At 44.3% G+C, this 26157-nt stretch overlaps 1 protein-coding gene across 1 annotated transcript; it reads right to left on the reverse strand.

The window, feature by feature from the left end:
- Positions 1–7841: 7841 nt before the first annotated feature.
- On the reverse strand, positions 7842–10508 carry slitrk5 (SLIT and NTRK like family member 5; the record flags this gene model as incomplete). The annotated part of the gene is made up of 1 exon (XM_084051172.1): positions 7842–10508. The coding sequence occupies exon 1, from the start codon at positions 10473–10475 to the stop codon at positions 7842–7844; it is 2634 nt and encodes an 877-aa protein (XP_083907298.1). The 5' UTR covers positions 10476–10508.
- Between the last annotated feature and the right edge of the window lie 15649 nt (positions 10509–26157).

Here is a 26157-nt window from a genome sequence, read left to right on the forward strand (position 1 = left end):
CACAACACCTACAATGAAACCCCACTCCCCCCCCCTTTCTCTCTCTCTCTCTCCTCTGTCTAGGGGATATGCAAGATGTCCGCCGATCAGCCTAATTAGCACTGGCACATAGAGGCGCGGGCCTACGTGGGGGGTACAATCCGTGCCGAGGTCAAGTAGAATTTGCGGGTACAACTACACCCCCCCACACACACACGCACACGCACACACACACACACACACACACACACACACACACACACACACACACACACACACACACACACACACCTCCCTCAGAAGCAGATACACAGAAATTACAGTACGGAATTCTCCCAAAATGCAACCGGTTATACGTATTATCACAGCAGGAAACCACTTGGTTTTGTCATTTGCTACTGGTAATATCCGGAACAACGATCATGCGATTCGTCTAATGGATGGATGATATGAAATGATGGATGTAACTGATGTTTATTCCACTTTCTGACAACTGAGCAGTGAGGAAAAAGGAAACAATTTATACATGAATAAATAAAATGCTAGCTTGGCTTCTGTGATGTCTATTTCTTAGCCCACAACACAATCTGCATTGTATCATGTTAGATTATTATGTAAGGGTTCTTATGCAATGTGAGGCAACGCACTCAGACATTTCAACAATACTTGTGTTTCTTTCCCCCCGAACGCAAGTACTTCTTTTTCAACTCGACGCCCTTAACACCCCCCGATCCGCTCTCGGAAAGTTTTCCCCCGTCTAAACTTTCTGGCGCTCGTCTTGGCAACGTCCAGCCATCTGGTAGCTAAGTAAACAAATCATTAAAGGATGAGATGGGATTTGAGAATTATTAGTTGGCCCAGGTGTGGTATACCCATCTTGTTGGCTCGAACGGCGGAACTATGCTCACATGGGGGAAGCAGCTCCGCGCCGATTTTGTACCTCCACACCCTGTTTATGTTTATGGAGACGATCTTGTCTGTGTACCAACCAACAGAGACGGAAAATCAACGTCCTACGAGCCAATAACAGCCAGATTCAAAGCGACCTGAATCCCAAATGCTGACACGTGTTTCCCCGTCATGCTATTTTGCATGATTGTGTAGCATTGCCAATTTTGTTCTGCAAAGCACTAACGGTAGTTTAATACTAAAGTACAGTTAGTATTTAACCACTTACTGTTTACTTCGTTGTACAACAAATAGTGAAAATAGTCGACCTACAACTCACAACGTGTTGTCACGCCACACGTTGTGAGCTTGTAGAACTGCTCTTTTGGTTTGTTTGTTTTTTCTTAACATTTTTCACCTATAATGACATGCCTGAAACATGCCAGGTTGTGTACTATATCGTCTCTGTCGCGTGGAAACCTAATAAGTCCAAAACTGTCCAAAACAAAAATAGCAAAAGTAGCAGATCTGCAAGCTCAAAACGTGTCGCTTTGCGAGCTTGCAGATCTGCTACTTTTGGTGGTTTTGTGTGACGCTGTAGTATGATCAAGTAGGGCATTAATGTACAGATTTCTGCCTGACAGCAACGGTATTCGTGTACTGGTACTGGAGCAAGCATCATCTGCTGAACCATTTCCACCTCTATCGCTGGACCATTTCCATCTCAGTGTTCTGAACCAACAGCCAGATCAGCTGATGTACCACAGGTATTATCTGACACACATTACAGTGCAGAGTTCTCCCATCGTGCACCTGCACCAGTCCTATACTGCCCTACAAAGCCAAATTGCAGCAAAGAATTAAAATGATAAAATAAAAATGGCTTTAACTCATTATGATCTGAGGACGATTCTACAAAAAGCTTTCTAAATCAGTGGTTGTCAAACTTTTTTTTATAATTCAATATTATTCAACATTTTTCAAACGCATTCAAGATATGTCAAAAATGTTCAAAAATAGCAGATGTGCAAGCTCGCAGCGCGGCACGAAGTGACGCGCTGTGAGCTTGTACATCTGCTATTTTTGAATCGCCAACGCTAAAATCTAAAATGACACTGACGCTTTCCCGGGTTTTAATGGGTTAAGGTGGTTTAATTGGCCAGCCAAATGGGTTATCGGTATTATAAGTGATATTGCACTTGCAATTGTGTACCTGTTCATGAGGTAATTATTTGTCCCCCAAAATCATGAAGGCTGATTCGGCTTTTGAGACAAATAATTCAATGTGTCCGAAAATGTACTTAATGCATTTTGGCTTTGTAGAGTAGTATAGACATTCCCATCTAATACTGGAACAGCAATCCTTCTCCAATTCATCTAATGGACGTCTAATGGATCTCTATGCCAGTGGTTCTCAAAGTGGGGTACAGGGCCCCCAGGGGGTCCTAGAGGGGGGTTCCAGGGGGTCCCCAGCAAAATGTGTTAAAAAGGAGTAGTTCACCCAAAAAATGACTTATTTTCTATCAATTACACACCCCATGAAGCCTTGAATTAATGGAGATTTTTTTTGTTTTTGTCGCATTCCTAAGCCAATAATTTGATGTGGAGTTTCTGGTTGGAGACTCAATGCAGACTCTTTGAGAATGCGACAAAAACAAAACAATCGCCATGAATTAAAGGCTATGGGGTGAGCAATCGATAGGAAAAAAAGTCATTTTGGGCTGAACTATCCATCTAATATAGCATCAGAACCACTTTAACCCCTGAATACATTGCCTATTTGAAAATAGTCAATCTACAACTTCACAACCTTTTTTTGAGATGGGGGTCCACGGCTAAATACATATTGTTTTGGGGGTCCTTGAACATGTTTGAGAACCACTGCCTCATGCCTACGTGATACAATGCCTACATCGGCATTGTATCACGTTTGATTCACTCGGTATAGAGGCAACACACTTTAAAATAAAACATCTCGCCAAAACAAAGGTTGTTCTGTGAACACAAGTGCTTCTCTGAACCAGTGCTTCTCAAATGGGTGTTATAGTCGGCTACATAGGGCTACTAAAAACTATCTGCTATTGGCTATTTATTCGTCTTTCTTAAAATAAGTGACATGTGAAAACTATCATACACACAGCCAACAACCATCAATACAAAAAAAAAAGAGTTGCCAGCTAGCTCGCTGCATAATTTTTTTGACCTGACCTGAGGGAGTTTCGAATATGAGAGCAAAAGGAAGAAAAATCTAACAAACAATAACAGATAAGTGGTTGAAACCTACAACCCAAGGCTTCCCAAAATGTTCTTGCAGCTACCCTGCATGGGGACCCCCCACCCTGACAAGCATTTGGAATTGTAGGCATTACATTTAGTTTCACCCAGTTCCACGGATAAATATTGTGGACATAGCCAATCTACAAGCTCACAACGCCTCGCAGTTCACAATGTTTGCCTCTTTCTTACGTAATATTTGACAATTTGGTATTAAAAGGGTCTTAAAAGTCATTCAATTGTAACTTTAGAAATGTGCATTTTTATACGGTATTTTATACTTTGGCTATTCAAAAAATAGTAGATATACAAGCTCCTAGCACGGCTTGTAGATCTGCTATTTTGGAAGAATCATGACAATTTGTGCAAATCTTTGAATATATTTTTTAAAGCTAACATTTGTAACTCAAACCTTTGCTTCTGGGGGGGGGGGGGGTCCCTGGAACTAAACATTTTGAGATGGGGGTCCGCGGCCAAATACCTATCATTTTGGGGGTCCTTGACATGAAAAAGTTAGAGAACCACTGATATTATAGCAACATAAGTGTTTCAGAGAACTAGATTTAGAAAACTGAATATAGAAGACATTTTGTAGAATCGGCCTCAGGTCTTAATGGGTTAAATCAAGGACAAAGCCAAAAAAATAAAAATGTGGGTGCGTCTGCATAGTCACACCCTGGCCAGACCAGTGGGTTCAGAAGACCACACACACAGCACTAATCCAACACAGACAGAGATGACACATTTTTGCCTTAATTGATCTACCATACCACCGTTCCCACAGGGAACATAGTGTAGTGAGTCACATCGAGGCTCTGAAAACACAGCAAATCCAGGTACGGGTATTAAAACACTTCCTTCAAAGCCTCCCCCCTGTTTAAAACCACAATAATTCATCTGATGATTTAAAGCATTATTTGAACAGCTAGAGACTTTTTTACACACGTATGCATACGCACGCACGCCCACACAGGCACATGCAACGGCTGGCTGGATTTGCAAACTCATTCTTCCATTAGTCGAGAATAGGAGAGCTCGTTTCAGGGTCAGAGCAACAATGGCAGTTCCATGCAAAGTGAAGAGGGTCACAGAAATACGCACACGCACACGCACACACACACACACACACACACACACACACACACACACACACACACACACACACACACACACACACACACACACACACACACACAGTGTGCATGCACATGAAGAGCCATTTGGAGTACATGAATGATTGTGTAAATGTGATGATTTTTTTTTTGTCATTGTGGGAACAGTCTAAAAAAAAAGAAAAATCTAATAAAACCGAGGAATTGATTGTTGTCCGACTGACATTCTAAGCCCTTTTTCTATACTGTCACCTCCCACACAACCTACTGTAGCCACCCTTTGTAAGCTGTTACAGATGTCACCTCTCCTCGTTGGCACACACCCACGACGACACAAATGAATGCATGGTTTGCAACGTGGCTGTGTGAAAAGCTACAAAGGCCCGACAAAATAAATAGCCTCGTGTCAACCACTGTAAACATAGAACTATCACACACTGAGCATCTCTTAAAAGCCACGTTGATCACAGTGCGATCACGATGCCACCACGAAATACCCAAACCGATTTTCAACAGCGAAAACACGACGCGCCGTTTGAAAATCATGGTCAACCATCATGGTCAAACATGGTCATATACTGTATGATGGAGTAGACCAGTGGTTTTCAACCCTTTTCATGCCAAGGACCCCTAAATTGATATGCATTTGGCCCGCGGACCACCATCTGAAAATATTTTGTGCCAGGGACCCCCAGAAGCAAATTTTTGAGTTAAAAATGTTCACTTGAAAAACATATACATTCAAAGATATGCATTTTTCAAAAATAGCAGATCTACAAGCTCATAGCGCGGCACTCGGTGCCGCGCTATGAGCTTGTATATCTGCTATTTTTGAATAGCCAAAGCTAAGTGGTTAAAATGATTGTGCCGGTATGTTAACTCATTTCGCTGGGGACCCCCTGGTACCCCCCTAAGGACCACTGGTGGTCCCCGGACCACTGGACTATCAGTTAGCCACATTAATCTTAGCATACCTATTTTGGAACAAACGTTCTGTGAAAAATCCGCCAATCTACAGGCTCACAACATGTCACAATGCATTGTGAGCTTGTAGTCTGGCTATTGTCTGCATACAGTATATATTTAGGGTAGAGCAAAAACAGGAGGGACCCTATATAGTATGGAGCCCTTGGGAACCTGGTCAACTAACTAAGTATGGGGTGTTTAAGTGGTTAGCGTCGATGTTGTTGGAACACTTGTTGGCCATGACGCACGTCCCGTTGCTACACACATGACACAGCAGGCACATCTCCTGTACACTCTGTTCCAGGACTCATCTCATCTCCCAAACGGTGCCTTCTGTTCCCATTCTGTGCTTCTATGAAAAGCTCCATCACACCAAAGGACCCTGATTAGACCCTGTATAACATCTAGATAGATATGTTTTTCTTATTATATTCTGGTAGAGCAGCTCTATGATTTCCGCATATTATGAGGGCGTGTGGTTATGAATAGTAGGGTAATATGAAGATACAACACCACGGACACAAAACAAAAAAACAACAACTAGCAATTCAACGCAATAGTAGAGTAATGAATGCCACTATCTATCTTAGTGAGGTAACATTGGATTGCTAAATTGCAAGGCTCTCTGCACAGCGAAAATGGTGTCACAGTCTTATCCTCTGCATTTTTTATAGGCCTGCTTTGCATACCAGAAACGAAGTGAGTTTGTGTGAACAGTGACTTGCAGTACGACCAAAAAAAAACACAGTTTCACTTTGCTGATGTTACAGCTCATTCCTCCTTTTTTATAACTAGCTGTAAAAGATCAGGGAAGATTATGAACCAATCGACCAAGGACGAAGCTAATGGTTCACAGATACACAACTGTTAATGCTGCTTTATTCTCTTATTGATGTCAAAAAGTGTTGCATCCGTTGCCATTATCCAAATACCAAAAGATTGACCGCACATTTTTAAGTCGACACACCAGTGGCGTTATTACAAATTAACCAATCAACACGTGCCAGGCAGTAATGCTGATGTTGTTGTCATGGTTTAATTGCAAGGGGACAGCCTCAGATAATGTACATTGATTGAAACATATTGATTAGAATCTCTGTTGAAACACTAACCGCCCCTTTTGAGCAATGCATGTACCGCATCTTTATCTGCATGGATGGAGCCCACAAGCAAAGCTGGGATTCAATTACATTTCTTTTTCAAACAAATTTGTAGATGTTCACAAACAAAACAAAACCGAAAGTAACTTTTTTAGACCATGAAACATGTACGTTCAAACGAAATACCTGAAGATTCAGACTGGATGACGTCATGAATTTGGGTTTTTTGAAGATGCAGTTTCAATTAATCATCTGACTTTTTTAACCACAACTGGCTGAAAATGCAAAATGGCCTCCATTCATATCACCAGCAACAGCCTGAGGTCCCCCACAAGCACATGATATGAACCTGACATCATATTTATTTGATGACATTAACATAGTTTGGTCAATATAGTGCAATAAGTGCAAAGCAATCAAAACAAATAAAATTGATAAGGGATAGAGAATTTGCGAATGCTCGTAGTATAAAAATAGGTGTTACATTGATTAAAATAGCAGTAGTACACAACATAATTATTACTTCAAATATCATTTATGAATTTTCATTTTTGATAACATATCAACTCTACATATTAAGAATGAATACCCATATTCATTTTTAATATAATAGTCTCCTTTATGAGAGCTCACAAAGGCCATCTCGCCTCCCAATTTCGAAAAGTGCAGAAAGCAATACAAAGACATTTTCTTTTCTTTCTTTTTTTTCTCTTTTTCATTTTTTTTTCTCTCTCAACTTCTTCAAATGACGCAGTCTCTTTTGAACACTGGGGGGGTGGTGGGGTGGGGATAGGGGGTGTGCCACTTCAAATAAAAAGCCACTTTTACAATGCCGAGCTACAGTAAATGATAGTACAAACATAAGCCTTTTTCATCGGAGGATGGTGGAGTATGATGACACAGGTAATACTGATGTGGAATCAAAAGTTTTGAAAAGAGATGGCAGATTATATCAATAAATACTTACTTACAGACTACAGCAGAAAATAGTCCCACACAGTTTTGATGCTCTGCTGTACAGTGATTCTGTCCAAGAGGGATTTTATAAACATTTTTTTTTTTGTTCCTTTTTCTGATTCACAATATACCTTATGTATGGTTATATTCCTGAAAATGTAGCTGGGTAAGATTTTTTACCTGTACACTTACATTTTGTGTGTAATCGGATCTTCACCATAGAAAAATAGATTTTGCATCATCATCATCAGTTAAGTAGAGCAACTTTGTTCATCCGTGTGTTTTTTTGTGTTGTCGTCATTGTTGTTGTTGTTGTTGTTGTTGTTTTGTTTCAAGAAAGCTGTATCCATTCCTCTAATGTCATATTTCAGAAATAAGAATAAGATTGTTCGGCACACCCCGTTTTAACTGCTTTTCCTTTTTTTTGTTGTGTTGTTATGTGCCAAGGCACACTAGAAACTGAGCCAGTGTTTTAACGAGGACAAGGGGGTGGCGGGGGCGGGGGGGGTGGGGGGGGGGATTCGGGGGGGGAAACACTTCGTTAACATTGACGATCCTAGTTTGCTCAGAATTGGCTAAAGGTGGTCTGTTTCTCAAGAACTTCGAGGTAATCGGGCTCAGACTGCAGTTTCGCTTTTAGCTCCAAATATTCGTTCCTGTTGGGCTCCACATAAACAGTACTGGGCGCCGTGCCGTAGAGCACCGTTTCCCTTATCCGCTCCGGGTGCAAGAACTGACGTCTGACATCAAAGTTGGGGTTGTAAGTGTACGACACGGGCCCCGTGTACTTGTACTCTAGATTGGCCCCCACCGGGATGGACGGGAGGGGCTGGTGCGGGGAGTGGGACTGCTTATCGGGGTCGAGGATGCCCCTGAAGAAATGGTCCGCGTCCCCGACCGGGGAGGGGTTCTCGCGTGGCTCAATGGTGCTAACGCTGTACGTGGGGCTCCTCATGGTCCCGCCGTCCATCTCCTCGTCCGGGTTACTCCTATACGTAACCTTGAGCTCGTGGAGATCCCGGTAATCCTCCACCGCGTTGCCCTCCCTTGACCTATAAATGGGGTTCTTACACATGTGACCCATGGGGTGCGGGATGTACTCGTAGACGTGGCCGGCGGGGGCCTTGGCTTTCGGGCCGGAGCGGTTGCTGTACAGGCTGTACTGCAAGTTAAACGAGCTGACGTCCGAGTTGTTGGTGCTGGCGCGGTCGCTCTGCGACCTCTTGCGCTTTTTCATGACCACCACGAACAGGCCCGCGGCCACGAAGACGGACATGATGAAGACGAGCAGCAGGCTCAGGATGAGGACGGAGAGGGGGACGGTGCTACTGGGGGTGTTAAAGCGCTGCGGGGCGTCCGTCGTCGTGGCCCGCTCGTCCGTGGTCTCGTCCGTCGGGGCCACCGTCGACACGGGGACGTCGGAGTAATCCGGGCACAGCAGCTCCGACTGGATGGAGCGCAGTTCCATCCCGGCGTGGCGTTTGGGGGACTCGCACATGACCTCGTTGACCACGGTGCCGGCGCTGAGCTGCTCGAGCCATATCTTCATGCCCACCATGTCGCAGGAGCAATCCCACGGGTTCTCGAACAGATCTATCTGCACCAGCAGCTTCAGCTGGTCCAAAACGCCGCTCACCGGCAGATTTTGGAAGTGGTTGCTGCGCAGATTGAGGCGAGACAAGGGAAGGCTGGCGAAGACGCCCCCTGGTAAGGTTTTCAGAAGGTTATTGTTGAGGAACAGCAGCTGCAGGTTGGGGAGGTACCGGAAAGTGCCGGTGTCGACCTCTCTGATTTTGTTGTACTCTAAATAAAGATACTGCAGGTTCTGCAGACCAAAAAACATCTCTCCCGTAAGCCTGTCCATGAGATTACCATTCAAATACAGCCGACGCAGATTGGTTAAATCCCCAAAGGCTCGGTCGTGGATGAGGGCTATCCTGTTGTTCCCCAGGTGAAGCAAATCCAACCCGGTGGCATCGACAAAATCTGACCTCCGCACCACGGGGATGTAATTCCCAGTCAGATACATTTTTTTAGGGTTGTATGGCTTGGGTTTAAGGTCAGAAATACTCTCAATCTTTCTCTCTTGGCAGTTGACATTTAGCCCAAGGTCAGATATCTGCAGGTTACATGTACAGGCAGTGGGGCAGTCCAAAGGCACAGGAAATTTGGTCTGAAGAGCAATGATGGGGCCATGGTTGTACGGATTGCCACCCGGTATTCGTGAGGTGGGCTTTGACCTTGTTTTATTAAACTGCCGTGTGCCCTTGGTGGGCCTAGAAGAGGACCTCAGTACAGCCGATGAGGTGGCAGAGGCCGTGACAGCCGCAGGTGTGGTCTGATAATATCCATTGGTGCTGAGGGGGGGCGCGGGCCTCGCCGTGTCCTCCAGGGGCCTTCGTGGGCAGAGCTCTTGCTTTGACACCTCGTCCAGATCTCTGCCGTGGAGCCGGAACGGTGTCTCACACACCACCTCCCCCACCAGAGCGGTGTAGGATATACTCTCCAACCAGGCCTTGAGCGAGATAAGCTCGCAGGAGCAATTCCACGGGTTCTCCTCCAGTTGTAATTCCACCACCTTGTCCATGTGCTCCAGAAGGCCAATGTACGGGAACATTTTTAGCCGGTTGCCCCTCACATCCAAGTGCGTGAGGGGCACGTTCCGGAAAATGTTCGGAGGCAGGGCAGCGAGAAGGTTGTCGTTCAAAATCATCACCGTCAGTTGGTGGAGCTTGCCCAAGGCATTGGGCTCGATGGCTGTGATGTAATTATAATCGATCTGGAGGTATTCCAAGCTCTCCAGCCCCGCGAACGTGTCGTCCCTCAGAATGTCAATCTTGTTGTTATTCAGGTGCAGCCTTTTTAATCCCTGGAGTCCGTTGAAGGCACCCGACTCGATCTCGGAGACGTCGTTGTTCCCCAAGTGCAGGATAGTCACCCCCGTGTAGTTGATGAAATCATTGACTGACAGCTTCTTCAGGAGGTTTCCTGTCAGCAGGAGATGATACATGGAAAAGTGCACGGGGCTGATCTCCGTCAGCCTGACGATGCCCCGATTCTCGCAGCTCACTGTCAGGATGCCTTCCTTCTCCTCGCACGTACACAGGCTCCGACAGATCTCCCCATAATTGTCATACATCTCGACCAGCCTCAGAGATGATGCAATCAGCAGGATTATTTTCAGGACCCAGATATGCATTTTTCGTGGGAGAGGGTGCCCCAGCTCACTCAAGTGTGGTGCCAGTATGAGGTGTCATCTAAGGAGGGAGAGAGAAAAAAAAGGATGGGTTCTATTTAAAAACACAGCCATACAGTAAGGTGGATTAGAAATATATATATTTGATACTGTAGCCTACTGACAATCTTATAGGGATAGTTGATAATCACCTCATCATAACATAGTCAGCTGTTGAGATTTTTTTTTTTTAAGTGACAAAGAAGACAGCAGACGTGCAAAAATACACAGGCTAACAGATAAGCATGCAGATATGGTATCTCAGCATCAGTTTGGCCACTATAGTTGATAGCAGCACTCTTCCATAAATATGCACTTCGATGTAACGATCATGTTGATTGTGGAAAATATCCGCGGTGGACAGGCAGCCACTGCGCATTTCTGACAGCTCGCCTGGATTCCAGAACCGTCTCGCAAAAAGCCAATCATTTCCCCACGATGAAAGACATGCATAGGGCATAGGAGGCTATATAATCATCATTTACTAATTCGATCCTATAGCAGCAGGATTTCAAAAAAGCGCACTGTCAAACGGATCGCATGCCACAGCAACAATGTAGGAGGACAAATGCCACCCTGTGATGGAAATCCAATTTAAAGCCCTCGTTTTTTTTCCCCCTTATCAAAGTAACATCAAATCCCGAACCTCGATCAACACAACTATCTGCCCACAGCCGACCAGATGATTTTCTCAACTCACCCCGCACACATACCCGACGACTTGAACACAGTGGAGGAACTGTCGGATTCCCCCCTCTCTCTCTCTCGCTCTCTCTTCACGCCACCGTCCAGCGGCATAAGAGCAAGAGAATCAATCGCCTAGACTGACATATTCTTGGAAAATATTCCAGGGCCGTCATAAACAAAACGACAGTGTTGGGAATAGAAATAAATAAGTAAAATCCATCCTAAATCCGGCCTATGCAATAGCAATGTGTAGTATCATCCCACAGTCACAGTCACAGCCCTTCTTCTTCTGCCCTTCTGGCCGAAAAACACAAATGAAGGGATCGAGTTGATCATCAAAAGGCAAAATGATCTCCTATCGGATCCCTGTTTGAAATTGCATTTTGATGACGGGGAATAAATCATTCTATAATCATCAAGTAGGCCTAGACTTTATCGCATGAACCGGTAGGCTATAGAGCCGGCTATAGGTCTCTCTCTCTCTCTCTCTCTCTCTCTCTCTCTCTCTCTCTCTCTCTCTCTCTCTCTCTCTCTCTCTCTCTCTCTCTCTCTCTCTCTCTCTCTAGCTCTCTCTCCCTCCCTCCCTTGCAGGCGCGTGTGCGCGGACACACGCACGCACCCCCCCTCTCTCTCCCTCTCTCTCTCTCTCTCTCTCTCTCTCTCTCTCTCTGTCTGTCTGTCTCCCTCTGTCTGTCTGTCTGTCTGTCTGTCTGTCTGTCTGTCTGTCTGTCTGTCTCTCTCTGTCTCTCTGTCTCCTCTCTCTCTCTCTCTCTCTCTCTCTCTCTCTCGCGCACGCACACACACACACACACACACACACACACACACACACACACACACACACACACACACACACACACACACACACACACACACACACACACACACACACACACACACCGTATGTGTGCTGCGAAAACGGGAGAGAGACAAAAAAGAGAGAGAGATAAATCTATCATCCAGAAAATATCCATAGTGATCTAAAATATGGTGGCATGTTTCGTGATGTTGATGCTCTCAGTTGCATCATGACAGAGCTACTTTCCTTCTCTCCTTACATTTCTCAGCTAATCTCTGTAGCCTATACCATGAAAGCTTGAGGAAAAATCCATCACCAATACACCGTTATAACTTGAACGCCAGTGGCTGGTGGTGCGATATTCGTTGTGCTGAAGCATTATTTGGAACGAAGGAAACGATGTATAGGAATAAAATAATAACAATAATAACACAATAATATGACTATGAGCGAGAAATTGCCAGAACAGCTGTGGACACCTTTGCTGAACAGCATTTGAAATCCGGATTCAACTTCAATGCCGCGATACATACAAGTGGAGAGAGCGACGGGCATATCAGCACCACGGACAGCTCCCTGCATTGCAAAGCACCCATTCCGCCTATAGCCCCTAATACATGTCTATATTTCTCTGTGAGAAAAAAACATTCGTTGTGCTCGATCTTACCGTGAGTCTGGTCCGGTAACCGCCAAATCATCCCGAAAAATCAGGGGGCTATGATGCCTCTTCTCCTAGACCCCCAGAATCCTCCTAGAAAACATGGGATTTGGTCTGATTTTTGCCGTCTCCCCCCCCCTCCTCTCCTCCTCGTCGGCTGCAATACAAATAAAAAAATAAAAAAAGAGGATCCTTTTTTAAAGTCGATCGGTCTCTCCGGTATTTAGCTCCATATACCCAAGCACTGAAGAGCATATGATATATGAGAATACCGTCTCATTCACGCCAATAACGTGACGACCAGCGCGGCATCATAAGCGGCTCCTGTTGTATTCTTCTTCCAACGGACATTAGCAGTCTCATCTCGGAATGTGGAAAACGTTAAAGCCCTCCAAAAAGTTCACACACGGGGAAAAAGAAACGGGGACCGGATGAAAACGTGATTATCCCACATCATGGCAGTCTCGACACAGGCATTGTTATTTGTTTCAAGTGTGACTTTCATCCATATTGAGCACCGATGAGCCGAGAGAGAAAGCACCTCGGTCCCCTTCTTGCACACAGCCTTTTCTGCCAGTAGGTACGGCTTGTACCATCAGTTTATGTATAGATCTATAACAACCTCCAAGGTCCTTTCAATCGCCGCCCGATCAAAATCGAACGAATACCTCGGGAGTATTTTATTTCACGTTTCGAATGAATCCGATGCCAGCGACGTCCTCCCAGTCCATGTTAGAATCGTTAGGCTATATTGCTGCTCCCCACCAAACGTTTCAACTAGTGGAACTTGATCTTGGGTTGGTTGGTGCTGCAAAACCAGCGCATTCCCCCCTCCAGCAACGCACGCATTATGAAACAATTACCACACAGTAACTACACGCGAAAATAACTCGTAAAAATGCATAAATCCCCCCCCATCTCAAGGCTGTCACAGCCCCGACAAAACGAAAAGCAATTTAATGCGGGCAATAGGAGATGTGATAATTTGAGGGAGGGGGTGGGATGGGGGGAGTGGGTTGTGGTGGGGGTGGGTGGGGGGCGAGGGAAGCTGGAAGGAGACCCATAGAGGGCAGCACAATGATGAAGAAAACACCTCGTCTCTGTCCAGCTCCCCATCCATGCTTGCATTGCATGTGGGTTGCTGTGCAAGGTAGTGCATTCTAGCTGAAGAATAACAAGTGCTTGATTTTGTCAGTCTGTCATTTATTCTTCTGTTAGTCCCGTGCGTTTGACATGCAGAACTGGATTCGGAATAAATCTCCATCCATCTATAATTTCCTCAGTACTCTGCCATAATACAATTCCAGTCTGATTTTTGTTTCCTTTCCAGGCGAAAAGTGGTAAGGCGTTAAGGGACATTATAGGCTGACATTCACACTGAATACATCAGCCTGCTTTTCATTGCTCGGTCCACAAAAGCTAATTCAGACTGATTTCACCTGAGAGGAATTATTCTTTTCCCCTCCAAACCTGTCAGGCAGGCTTATATAGCTGCTAAACATGCCTTATTTCCCCATCAGCCCTATTGTTTCTGAAAACATGGTGATTGGCCAGGGCAGGATTTCATTATGGAGCCAATCCCTTGAGAAGGTATAGTGAAACCCCCTGAAAACAAAAGTTATGAAGCTATAGGTATACACACCAGTGGTGGAAAAAGTACTCAAATGTTTTACTTGAGTAAAAGTATCAATACTGCAATGTAGAAGTACTCTGTTACAAGTAAAAAGTCCGGATTTCAAATTTTACTTGAGTAAGAGTACAAAAGTATTGGCATCAAAATGTACCTAAAGAGCCCAAAGTAAAAGTACTGAAATATTTGAAAATAGCAGATCTACAAGCTCACAACTCGATCACGACGCGTTGTGAGCTTGTAGATCGGCTATTTTCAAATAGCCTATGTATAAAATAGGGCTGAAGTGGTTAATGTATGTTTTATACTATCATAATTTGTATCTGAAAAGTAACTGTTTTCCAAAAATTGTAGTGGAGTAAAAGTACAATATTTGCCTCTGTGATGTAGTGGAGTAGACATAAAACTATTTTGGAAATATTCAAGTAAAGTACAAATATTGTACTTTACTTGTACAAAATTGTACTTAATAGGCTACAGTACTTAAGTAGATGTACTTAGTTACTTTCCACCACTGTATACACTTGTGACACCAGTGTGCATGCAATTCACAGCACTGAGGCTGAGCAAAATGTGTATTGTCGCCCAACTCACGCTATCTTTTGGGACTAGTCTAAAAAAAGAAAGCTATTAAGCACATCCCTACTGTCAATGGCACGGGTTTACAAATGGAATCTCTATTGAAAGGAAATGTTGGGATTTGACTTAATCCATTTCTTCCCTACTAAACAGTGTATAGCTTACTAATGCTGCTTTATTCCAGCACTAAGAAACTCAGCATTTGACCAAAAATAGTGGCTTATTTGCCCCTCGTTATAAGAGCGAATCAAGCCAAAGCTACGGCTGCCCTATTGAACCCCCCCCGTCGTAGGAGGACAGTAAACTTTAGAAGCACTTAAGTAAAGCCCTAACAGAAAATCGAATTAAATCTGGCGTATGGTGCAGGCCGGCATGTCCAAAGAGATTTCCCACTTAGTCAGTCGTATTGTGGTGGTAATAAGTCAACTCTTATGCTCTCTCTAGCGTACGGGAACACAATAAGAGGACGTGGCAACCCCCAAATTAGCCGTGGAGATGCATTAAATTATCTTTAAGTCTCTCTGGCTCTGCAAATCGCATTAACAGTGCCTGCATCCTGTTGGTGGATGAAGCAACCGTATCAGCGGGGTTAGGCTATGTGGAAAAACTGGGATGTTTGTCTCTGTCCCTCTGAAAGGAACTTTGGCTCCCTTGAGAGGCATCGCAGCACTAGAGAGAGGAGAGAAGAGTATTCTGAATCACACTCTCTCTCTCTCTCTCTCTCTCTCTCTCTCTCTCTCTCTCATCTCTCTCTCTCTCTCTCTCTCTTCTCTCTCTCTCTCTCTCTCTCTCTCTCTCTCTCATCTCTCTCTCTCTCCTCTCTCACTCTCGTCTCTCCTCTCTCTCTCTCTCTCTCGCTCTCTCTCTCATACTGCTGATGTTAGAGGAATATATATACCCTTGATAAGAGGCCTGCGTGTTGATATGGTGCTTTTGGGGTGAAGAGGTGTTGCTGTATGTGTTTTGTCTGCATGTTTTGCAGTGTGTGTCTGCAGAATTGGTGTGTGTGTGTGTGTGTGTGTGTGTGTGTGTGTGTTGTGTGTGTGTGTGTGTGTGTGTGTGTGTGTGTGTGTGTGTGTGTGTGTGTGTGTGTATACACACGGTTATTACCTGTAAATGCACAGCAAATATAGGGAAAATACACAGAAGAACAGGACAGGGAGCAGATTACAAAATGGACACATTGTTCAATGGTGGAAATGATGCTATGCAATCCAACACAAAATAACAAAAAGGGAATCAGGGAGTGTGTGTGTGTGTGTGTGTGTGTGTGTGTGTGTGTGTGTGTGTGTGTGTGTGTGTGTGTGTGTGTGTGGGTGTGTGTGTGTGTGTGCGTGCGTTGCGTGCGTGCGTGCGTGCGTGCGTGCGTGCGTGCGTGCCGTGCGTGCGTGCGTGCGTGCAGTGCGTGCGTGCGTGCGTGCAGTGCGTGAGAGAGAACCATTTACAAAGGTTAATAAGGTCATCACAACGTGGATGTTGCAATGATAGGCCACATGCAAAGAACACATAGGGCCAGGCCAAACAATTTAGCTAAATAAGAGACTCTGCATGCAAGAGTGAGCTTAACATGTATCGCATGATTTGATTTTTCTTTTTTTTTGTTCCTGATGACCTCGTCATCATTACCATAATACAAGTAAACAAAAGCCAGCATGTACTGTACCAGGCTGGGTCAGATACATCGAATCCATGGGGTTACGTTTAGAGTTTAATCTGTTACACCGTTTGCCTGGTTTGCCATGTTTTGGCCCATTTGGTTTGATACAGTAAAGTAAAGTTATAAATCAAACCCGTGATTGAGACCCCTCAAACAACACTCGTTGGGAGCTCTCAACTCAATAACTCACAACATACGATAGATAGATAGATAGATAGATAGATAGATAGATAGATAGATAGATAGATAGATAGATAGATAGATAGATAGATAGATAGATAGAATCCCATTCTGGCTAACCGCTGGCCTCTGTGAAAAAACAGCAGGAATGGGAAATAAGGAATCTGCATCTCACAAGGGACACGCAATGTTGTTATTCATTCATTTGAAAAAGGATGTATTAAATCAAATCTAAAGATACGCTGCCTCTGTACTTCTCCCAAGAGACGGCTGATGAATATGTGTCTATGAGGGGGCTTATGATAATGTACATGCCACTGTCTATTCCCCCATCATATGGTAATGGTGACTGTTCACACACTGAGCAGCGGGGGGGGTGGGGTGGGGGGGGGGGGGGGTCAGCCTGGTTTCGTCATGACGGGTGTCTTGCGCCTGGAAAACAGTCAATCTGCAAGCTCACAACGGTGTCACAACGCGGCACATTGTGAGCTTGGAGATCGGCTGTTTTCCCGGCGCGAGGCACCGTCGTGAAGCGAAGTATGAATCGGGTTTAACCCTTTCAATCCGGGAAGGCATGTCTGTCATTTTTAGATTGCTTTGGCTATTCAAAAATAGCAGATATACAAGCTCATAGCGCGGCACCGAGTGCCGTGCTATGAGCTTGAAGATCTGCTATTTTTCTGAAAAATCATGAAAATGTGTCCAAATCTAAATATATAATATATTTGAAAGCTAAAGTTTTTAACTCAAATCTTTGCTTCTGGGGGATTCTACAAATGTCTTCTAAAGATTTGAGTTAAAAATGTTTGCTTTAAAACAATATATATATATATATATATATATATATATATATATATATATATATATATATATATATATATATATATATATATTCAACGATTTGCAAAATTTGCACGATTTTTCAAAAATAGCAGATCTACAAGCTCATAAGTGACACGCTATGAGCTTGTAGATCTGCTATATTTTTGAATAGCCAAAGAAATGACACAGAGATGCGTTCCCGGTCTTAAAGGGCTAACACATCCTGTGACCTGTAAAGCATAAATATGTCCCTCAACCAGGAGACGATTCTACCTGGCTTGACAGGGTATCCTGTGCTGGCATTACTCCCAAGTCTCAGGAGATGTGATGCACTGTGGAATTTAAGCTGTGGAGCCAGAGCGTATATATGCACATGAACGCCAGCCAGGCTGTCTGTGGGTCCTTGCGTCCTACAAACTAAACTAGCTGGCTATATGCTACCGGTCTCTGTTCATGGATATGTCGGCGTTGCAAAAAATGTATCAGTCCTTACCGCTTTACTATCATGCTGACAGAGACGACACGGACCTAAAGGTACGAATCAATACAGCAAAACATTGTGACAGGCTAGCCTAAATATTGTAGGTAAATGTCGATGGTAGGCACCGTACAAACGATATGAGGTTTAAAGAGAAATGCTCTTATTTGGGGGATGAACGTGTACAGTATACACACATTTGAAGATATATGAGAGAGAGAGAGAGAGAGAGAGAGAGAGAGAGAGAGGGCTGATATTTTAGCCAGACTCCCCAACACAGGATATGTTGCTACTACACAGTGCTGTAATAAGGTAGACCCGAGACCAGCTTTATGGAAGCAGCTATCTGCCCGGTGACACAAACAAAATGCTCTGCAGTCCTGCAGTTAAATTGTAAACAAAGAACAACGGAGGAGATAATCTAGATTACACAAGCACACACACAACGAAGCCGCAGCCATCGATGTGTTTATATTACAAGCGCATATTGCACAAACCTCATCATCTCGTTTTTTTGGCACGCGAAGGCCGGAGGCCATCTGCTGCTGCCCTACCTTGCTTTGGCCCGGCTTTCCACAGGAGGGTTAACAATTATTTTTGTTTTGGGGGGCCCAGGACTAATTCAAAATGTTTACAGCGCAAGAGTGCCAAAGCGGCCCCGGTTTTTGACGTGACAACCCGGACTGTCATAACCCTTTCAGACCTGGAACGCATCTGTGTAATTTTTTGATTTGAGCTAAAAAAAAAACATTATTTTACACTTTGGCTATTCAAACATAGCAGATCTACAAGCTACGAGCTTTCTAAGCAAAACATTTTTAACTCAAATCTTTGCTTCTGGGGGTCCCTTGAACAAAATATTTTGAGATGGGGGTCGGCGGCCAAATACATATAATATTGGGGGTCCTTGACATGAAAAAGGTTGAGCACCACTGACATAGAAACATAGGCTTTTCAGAAAACTGTTAGGATTTAGAAGACATTCATAGAATCGGCCTCTAGTCTTAATGGGATAATATTCTCTGTTGACGTTGGGAAAAAGAAATAGAGAAAATGTTGCTTTCGGGGGGAGAACGGGACGCTCTGAATGACTCAACCCGTGGCTAGCCCATTCTGGTGCCACCAGTGGAATCCAAGCTAATGAGACCACCCAGGACTACCCAAGCCTTCTGCTGTCAGCGATAGTGACACTCAACCAGCAGTCATGCCACTAAACCGATAATATCTCCACATATTCAGACTTCCCATGCGCGCCCTGCGAGCCCACGAACTAACAAGCTTTGCAAATATGAGCTAATTAAACATTTAAAGCTACACTCCGGGTCCTTATTTTAACGACTTAAACTTTATTTGAACCAATCCGTATGGTAGAGTGAGTTCATTGACAAATGTAGACTCTGGTGTCGGGTATTATAGGACGCCTATGGCTGATGATGTCATTCAAGTTATTTGAAGCAGGCAGTGCACGGCGATCGGACAGTAAATGTGACGCCACCTTTATTGCAGTTCAGACATCGATGCGATAGGCTCTATTCACAGCAGCCATATTATGAAGACATTCGCAGGTGTTACCAATCATACTAATGAAGGCTCGGTTCCATTCTGGTCAAACAGAGTCAGGGTGCTGGTATTGTGCATGTTGGCTCACTGGAAACACTCTGTTACACCAGTGGGTCTACAGTTGGGGTCCAGGGACCCTCATGGGCTTCCAAATGGCCCCTTACAGGTGTGTAACTCAAAGAGTGTACAAATGGAACCAAATGGACCCGTAAGGTCCATTTGGTTCCATTTGTACACTCTCAGAGTTATGGGGGTCGTGGAAACCACTGTGCTAGACTAAATGGAACAGAGCCTTCATTAGTATCATTGGTAACACCTGAGAAGTGATAATATGGCTGCTGTGCATAGAGCCTATTCCTTCACGCCGTCAGAGGAGAGACAACGGACATAAAACAAACGGATAGTATCTTTAATCATTTGAATTTAACAGCATCACATTTTTTTTTAGCAAAAGTGTCTTGAAATTGCACCATTTCTGTAAATGGTTGAGCAAAAAAAAGAGCTATCATGAGAAAATCAGCCGTACTGTGAGTACTGTGCTGTACTGTACTGTATAGGTATCATGGAAGTTCATACTGTGGTCCTTTGCTTTGGTTCATACTGTGGTCCTTTCAGTGGTGGAAAAAGTGCTCACATATTTTACTTAAGTAAAAGTATCTCTGTTACAGGTAAAAGTCTGGAATAGAAAATGTACTTGAGTAAAAGTACAAAAGTATTGGTATCAACATGTAGTTCAAGTACCAAAAGTAAAAGTACTGAAATGTTTGAAAATAGCAGATCTACAAGCTTACAACACGTCGCGATGCAACGCGTTGTGAGCTTGTAGATCGGCTATTTTCAAATAGCCTACGTATAAAATAGGGCTAAAGCGGTTAATGTATGTTTTATAATGTAATCATTTATATCTGCAAAGTAACTAGTAACTAAAGCTGTCAAATAATTGTAGTGGAGTGAAAGTACAATATTTGCCTTTGAGATGTAGTGGAGTAGAAGTAAAAGTATTGAGAATTGGAAATACTCCAGTAAAGTAAAAAAAAATGCCTCAAATTGTACTTAAGTACGGTACTTGAGTAAATGTACTTAGCTACTTTACACCACTGACTGTAGGTATTCATGGAAGTTCATACTGTGGTCGATCCTTTGCTTTGGTTCGCCCGTGTTTGAGCTTTGATCAAACACATGCAAGCATAAAGCCTGCGCATTCATCACAGCTACGGTGATGTACGGCACCGTTGTGATCTCACCCGCCAACCAATGGGCGCACAGTTGTTCTGACAGCCGTGATTGATGGCCCAGGCAAAGAACAAGGGGGTTTTGCGCGGGGTAGGCCTCTGCTTTTGTTTTCCGCTCTCAGTGCTCTTGGCCCCCAGCCCCGGCAAGCCGAGGTAATTTGAAAACGTCGAATCGGTAACATGCAAACGTATACTGAGGGGCTTAAATGAGCAGAGCTGCTGACGAGGCGATAAGTGCAATATGTAGGAGGAGCAAATGGGATTGACTTATCTGGTCCCGGTGCAGAGGGGCCGCGAACCAGTGAGCCGCAACCGAGTTCAACCGTTTAGGCTGTAGTGTGTGTGTGTGTGTGTGTGTGTGTGCGTGTGTGTGTGCGCGCGTGTGTGTGTGTGTGTGTGTGTGTGTGTGTGTGTGTGTGTGTGTGTGTGTGTGTGTGTGTGTGTGTGTGTGTGTGTGTGTGTGTGAATGAAGGTCAAGGTTATGAATATAGGCCGGTGCAGCGTGCCTAGTTGTCTCCGCCAGGCCGAAAGGCATGGCGAGAGAGTATGTTTTGCCCCCTGTCCGTCCGTCCGTGTGTGTGTCCGTCCTTCTGTCTGCGACCAGCTAATCTCCGCCACCGTTGGCCCTGTCGCTGTGAAACAGATCAGCCTGTCATAGCGCCACCATGAGGCCGACTTTTGCAAAACATATCTTTTGCTATTACTCCTACAGATTATAGAGATACTGTGTACCGCAAATCGGTACACAGTATCTCTATAGCCATGTGATCAACACGGCTCTGTCTGATTTTCCATATTCCATCCTGATTGGCTAAAATTGGCTTCCAAAGTTTGCAGGATTGGTTAATTTACTTACAAAGGAAGCCTTTCTTCTGATCTTCTGTGAGTTCTTCAAACACCTCCCAGAATGTGATAATGTTGGGATGATTGGGGTGACACTCGCCTTCATACAACGTGTTCTACAGTAGATGATATTATGATAACGAACAAGTATTGCCGTCTTATGTTGCATTCAACATTGTATAGTTTAATTACATATTGTCGCTGTCCAGCGGGAACCAGCCAACTCCATTTTCAGCTTTTTTTCCTTTTTCATAAATCAACGCTATTGAATACCCTTTACGTATGTGTAAAAAAAAATGTAACCAATGAAAAGTATTAAAAGGCGCCTCTGACAAAACCTCCCAACTCTATTGGATCCTCAAACTGTCCGTGAAACCACGCAACTCCCCCTCTCTCCTCTCCCTGCTGCCGTTCTACAGCACAACACACTGCGCAGTGCAGCGCACACAGAGAGGAGATCTGATTGATTGATTGAAATTTGTATTAGGCAAAAGAATGTAAAACAACACAGTTACATTTATAATGCTTTTGTCTAAAAGGTCCGGCCAAAAAAGTCCTTGCGGGCTTGTTTCCGTTGGGGTCCTTGAATTAATTTCATAGACATATAGTAGCAACCAAACAGTTAAAAAATCAACAAAGAATACAGAGGAAAAAATATATCTACCGCAGAGCACGCAGCAAACAAACTAACGACGCAGGGATTTCCCCCCCTTAGTCTTTTAAGACTATGCAGTGTACCTGTTTATCAAACTTAGCACTGACAGTAATCTATGAAGTGTTTAATGAGGAGAGCAGTGTGACAAGAAATGACTTCATAGCATTTCTCTCGCTAGTTCTACTCAAACTCCAACTCTGTGAACCCCTCTTTGCAGAAGTTATTGTAATATTTAAAGTCCTGTTTTTTATTGTAGGCCTATATAATAAGTGTCATGAAGCATCAGGGCATTAATTCACACGTTGTGATGCATTGTGAGCTTGGAGATCCATTTTTAGCTTTTAGGAATTTAGACCCATTTGAAACCTCTCCTTCAGCAGCGATTGGAGCTATTGTAAGATGAGCAGACTCCAGGGGGCACGGTGGCGCAGTCGGTGGCCACAGCGTCCCGCCGGGGACGCTGTGGGCGCTGGGGGCGCGTCTTCTCCTCCGCGTCATCAGTGCCCATACCCTAGGTGGGGTTGGCGAAAGGGCCCACTCTGTGTGGAGTTTGCATGTTCTCCCCGTGTCTCCTAGGGTAGTTAATACCCTCACAAAAACATGTAGTAATCCTGGTCACTATACTGCCTCCCCCTGGCCAGCCGGGGCGCCTGATGGAGGGGAAGGGAACTGGTTGGAATAATGTGTTCCTTCCACGCGCTACGTCCTACCGGGGAAACTCAAGGAGGTCAGTTGGCTCTCATGCATTGAAGGAGGCATGAGCTCGGCCCTGGCCTCCCTAGGCTGGTGGGGGGAGTGTAGTGCCCAGGATCACTTAGCAAATTGGCACCGGGTGAAAAAAGGGTTACAAAATCGAGGGATAAAAATTATTTAAAAAAATGAAAAAAAAGATGAGCGGACTCCTAACTCTTCAACACTTGAGCCGGATTTCTGTTTGGACGAAACTCCTAACTCCACTTAAGCTCGATTTGGGTAAAGTGGTGATAATATAATGGCACATGCAAGTATCTGACAATATATAAAGTCACTATAACAACTTTGATGAGGCAGTATTGATTTGTTTTAAAAATATAAGGTTTTCTTCATTTCCTGAAAAAACTTCTATTGTGGAAGCTAGTGAGAATGAGACGAACAGACGGAGTATGGAGTCTCTGATCTTTACTTCCAAACAAATGCATGAAGACACACAGGGTGATTCACTTCCTCATATCACTTCCCAATCTCCTCCCATTACCACCCCACCAATCCATTCTGAGGTGAGATACCTCCATCTTGTGTCCACCTATTATTAACTCTATGGTGTCCACCACAATATTTTGTTTTTTTCATTTCCTGAAAAATGAGGACGTGGATACACTGGTGCCTCTTCAGGTGCTGTAACACCCTGAAACTCTTGTCACACCGTCCACAGTAGATTTATTTTTTCTCTAGTGTGGATACGGTGGTGTCTATTCAGGTGAGTTGACTGACTGAAACTCTTGCCACACTGTTTACAGAGGAAAGGTTTATCTCCAGTGTGGATGCGCTGGTGTGTCTTCAGTTCACCTGACTGAATGAAACTCTTGCCACACCGTCTACAACAGAAAGGTTTTTCTCCAGTGTGGATGCGCTGGTGTGTCTTCAGTGCACCTGACACACTGAAACTCTTGCCACACTGTTTACAAAGGAAAGGTTTTTCTCCAGTGTGGACGCGCTGGTGTGCTTCTAAAGTATGTAACCGACTGAAACTCTTGCCACACTGTTTACAAAGGAAAGGTTTTTCTCCAGTGTGGATGCGCTGGTGTGTTTCTAAAGTATCTAACCGACTGAAACTCTTGTCACACTGTTTACAGAGGAAAGGTTTCTCTCCAGTGTGGACGCGCTGGTGTGTCTTCAGTTTACCTGACTGACTGAAACTCTTGCCACACTGTTTACAGATGGGAGTTTTCTTTCCTAAGTAAGTCAGCTGATGTCTCTTTACTTCTGACTGAGTTAAAGTCTTGGTAAACTGCTGACTACTGTAAGATCCTGGTTCTTCTGTGTCTCCTTGCTGATGGCTCATTGTCAGGAGCAGCAGGTCATCGTTAAAGGTGCTGCCATACATGGTCTGTAATGGCATAGACATATAAAGGTAGACGCCTCCTCCGGCTCTGAAGCGTTCGTATCTCGGGCGCGCTTCCTTAATCCACAGGGCTAGCCTTCCACTTCCTTCCGTTTCAGCAGGGCAAGCTGGAAACTTCAGTGTGCGTCACAGAAGGGGGCGTTCGGTAGGCCAATCAGAGGCAGGTGTGGCGTGTCTTTCTTAAGAGGCAGCCGCGCAGCAACTAGTCAGTTAGACGCGCTGTGATTGGCCAGTAGTCGACGCGCTGTGATTGGCCAGTAGTCAACGCGATGTGATTGGTCAGTAGTCAAACAGCGATAGCAGTCGCTACAATGAACTGCAGAGGCCAATGAGGTATCTAGGTTTCTATATCTATGCGTAATGGGCCAAGAGTTGAACAACAGAATATTTCACTTCTAGATCTCCGCTGGAATGTCTCCTTGCGATGTGCCATATGCCAGACTCTCATTCACACTGTGTCATTTGCTTTTAAGCCGAGCTAACCAAACACTCGCATCATCACTGATGAAACTATGATGTCAGCCATACCCAAATATGGAGTTCCATGTCAGTCATTGAGTTAAAGTGCAACTTACAGGTTAACCCTTTAAAGGTCACACCAAGAAAAAAAACAAAAGTAATAACAATCAATTATATATTTTTTAACAGACCCAACAGTTTTCTAAATATAGGCCTTTAGTTTAGATGTCACTTTATGGCAATGGTAAAAGTTTCATGCATTTACATTGATTTATATGCATATGAATTGACAAAGTACATACATGTGTGGAATCACTCTCCTCTGTGTAAGCACTACTGATACACTTGACGCCATGACAATCAACTGCTTTATGTTTTTGTCCTTGTCACCTATCTTCTGGTCACGTACTTATGTGTCATCCACATTGTCATCACTGTGATTTTGATTGTCTTGTTTTAACATAAAGCATGTGGAAACTTGAATCACTGGATATGTGAGTACAACATGACATTTGATTACTGTGTGTTTGTCTGGTGAGAGGAGCCAGAAACCAGCTGAGGATGTTGACTAAAGCCACACACACACACGCACGCACGCACGCACGCACGCACACACACACACACACACACACACACACACACACACACACACACACACACACACACACACACACACACACACACACAATGTGATTTTTAGGGAAGGTATCCCTCTGCATAAAAACAGAATGTTTGCACCTTTGGGAAACCCTGTATTATTAATAGGGCAGTGCTCAATTCATGTTTACTGATGTTCAATAGTAAAGCTACTTTATTGTTTCCGCCAGGCCGAAAGGCATGGCGAGAGAGTATGTTTTGGCCCCTGTCCGTCCGTCCGTGTGTCCGTCCTTCTGTCTGCGACCAGCTAATCTCCGCCACCGTTGGCCCTGTCGCTGTGAAACTGCGCACACACACTCCCTGGATGACACAGCAGAACCTCTGCCCCACATCACTTCAGATCAGCCAGTCATAGCGCCACCATGAGGCCGACTTTTGCAAAACACATTTTTTGCTATTACTCCTACAGATTTTGTCCAAAAAACACGCACATCGGTACACAGTATCTCTATAGCCATGTGATCAACACGGATCTGTCTGATTTTCCATATTCCATCCTGATTGGCTAAAATTGGCTTCCAAAGTTTGCATGATTGGTTCCATGATTGGAATTTTCCACAGAGATTCCCACTTGGCCCAGGAAGAAATGCCACCCTTTTCACATTGGCCTGTTATAGCGCCACCAGCAGGTCTAATTTAGCTTGTCGTG

This window comes from Gymnoscopelus microlampas (genome assembly GCF_963454915.1).
Source record: "Gymnoscopelus microlampas genome assembly, chromosome: 24".
Taxonomy (NCBI): Eukaryota; Metazoa; Chordata; class Actinopteri; order Myctophiformes; family Myctophidae; genus Gymnoscopelus; species Gymnoscopelus microlampas.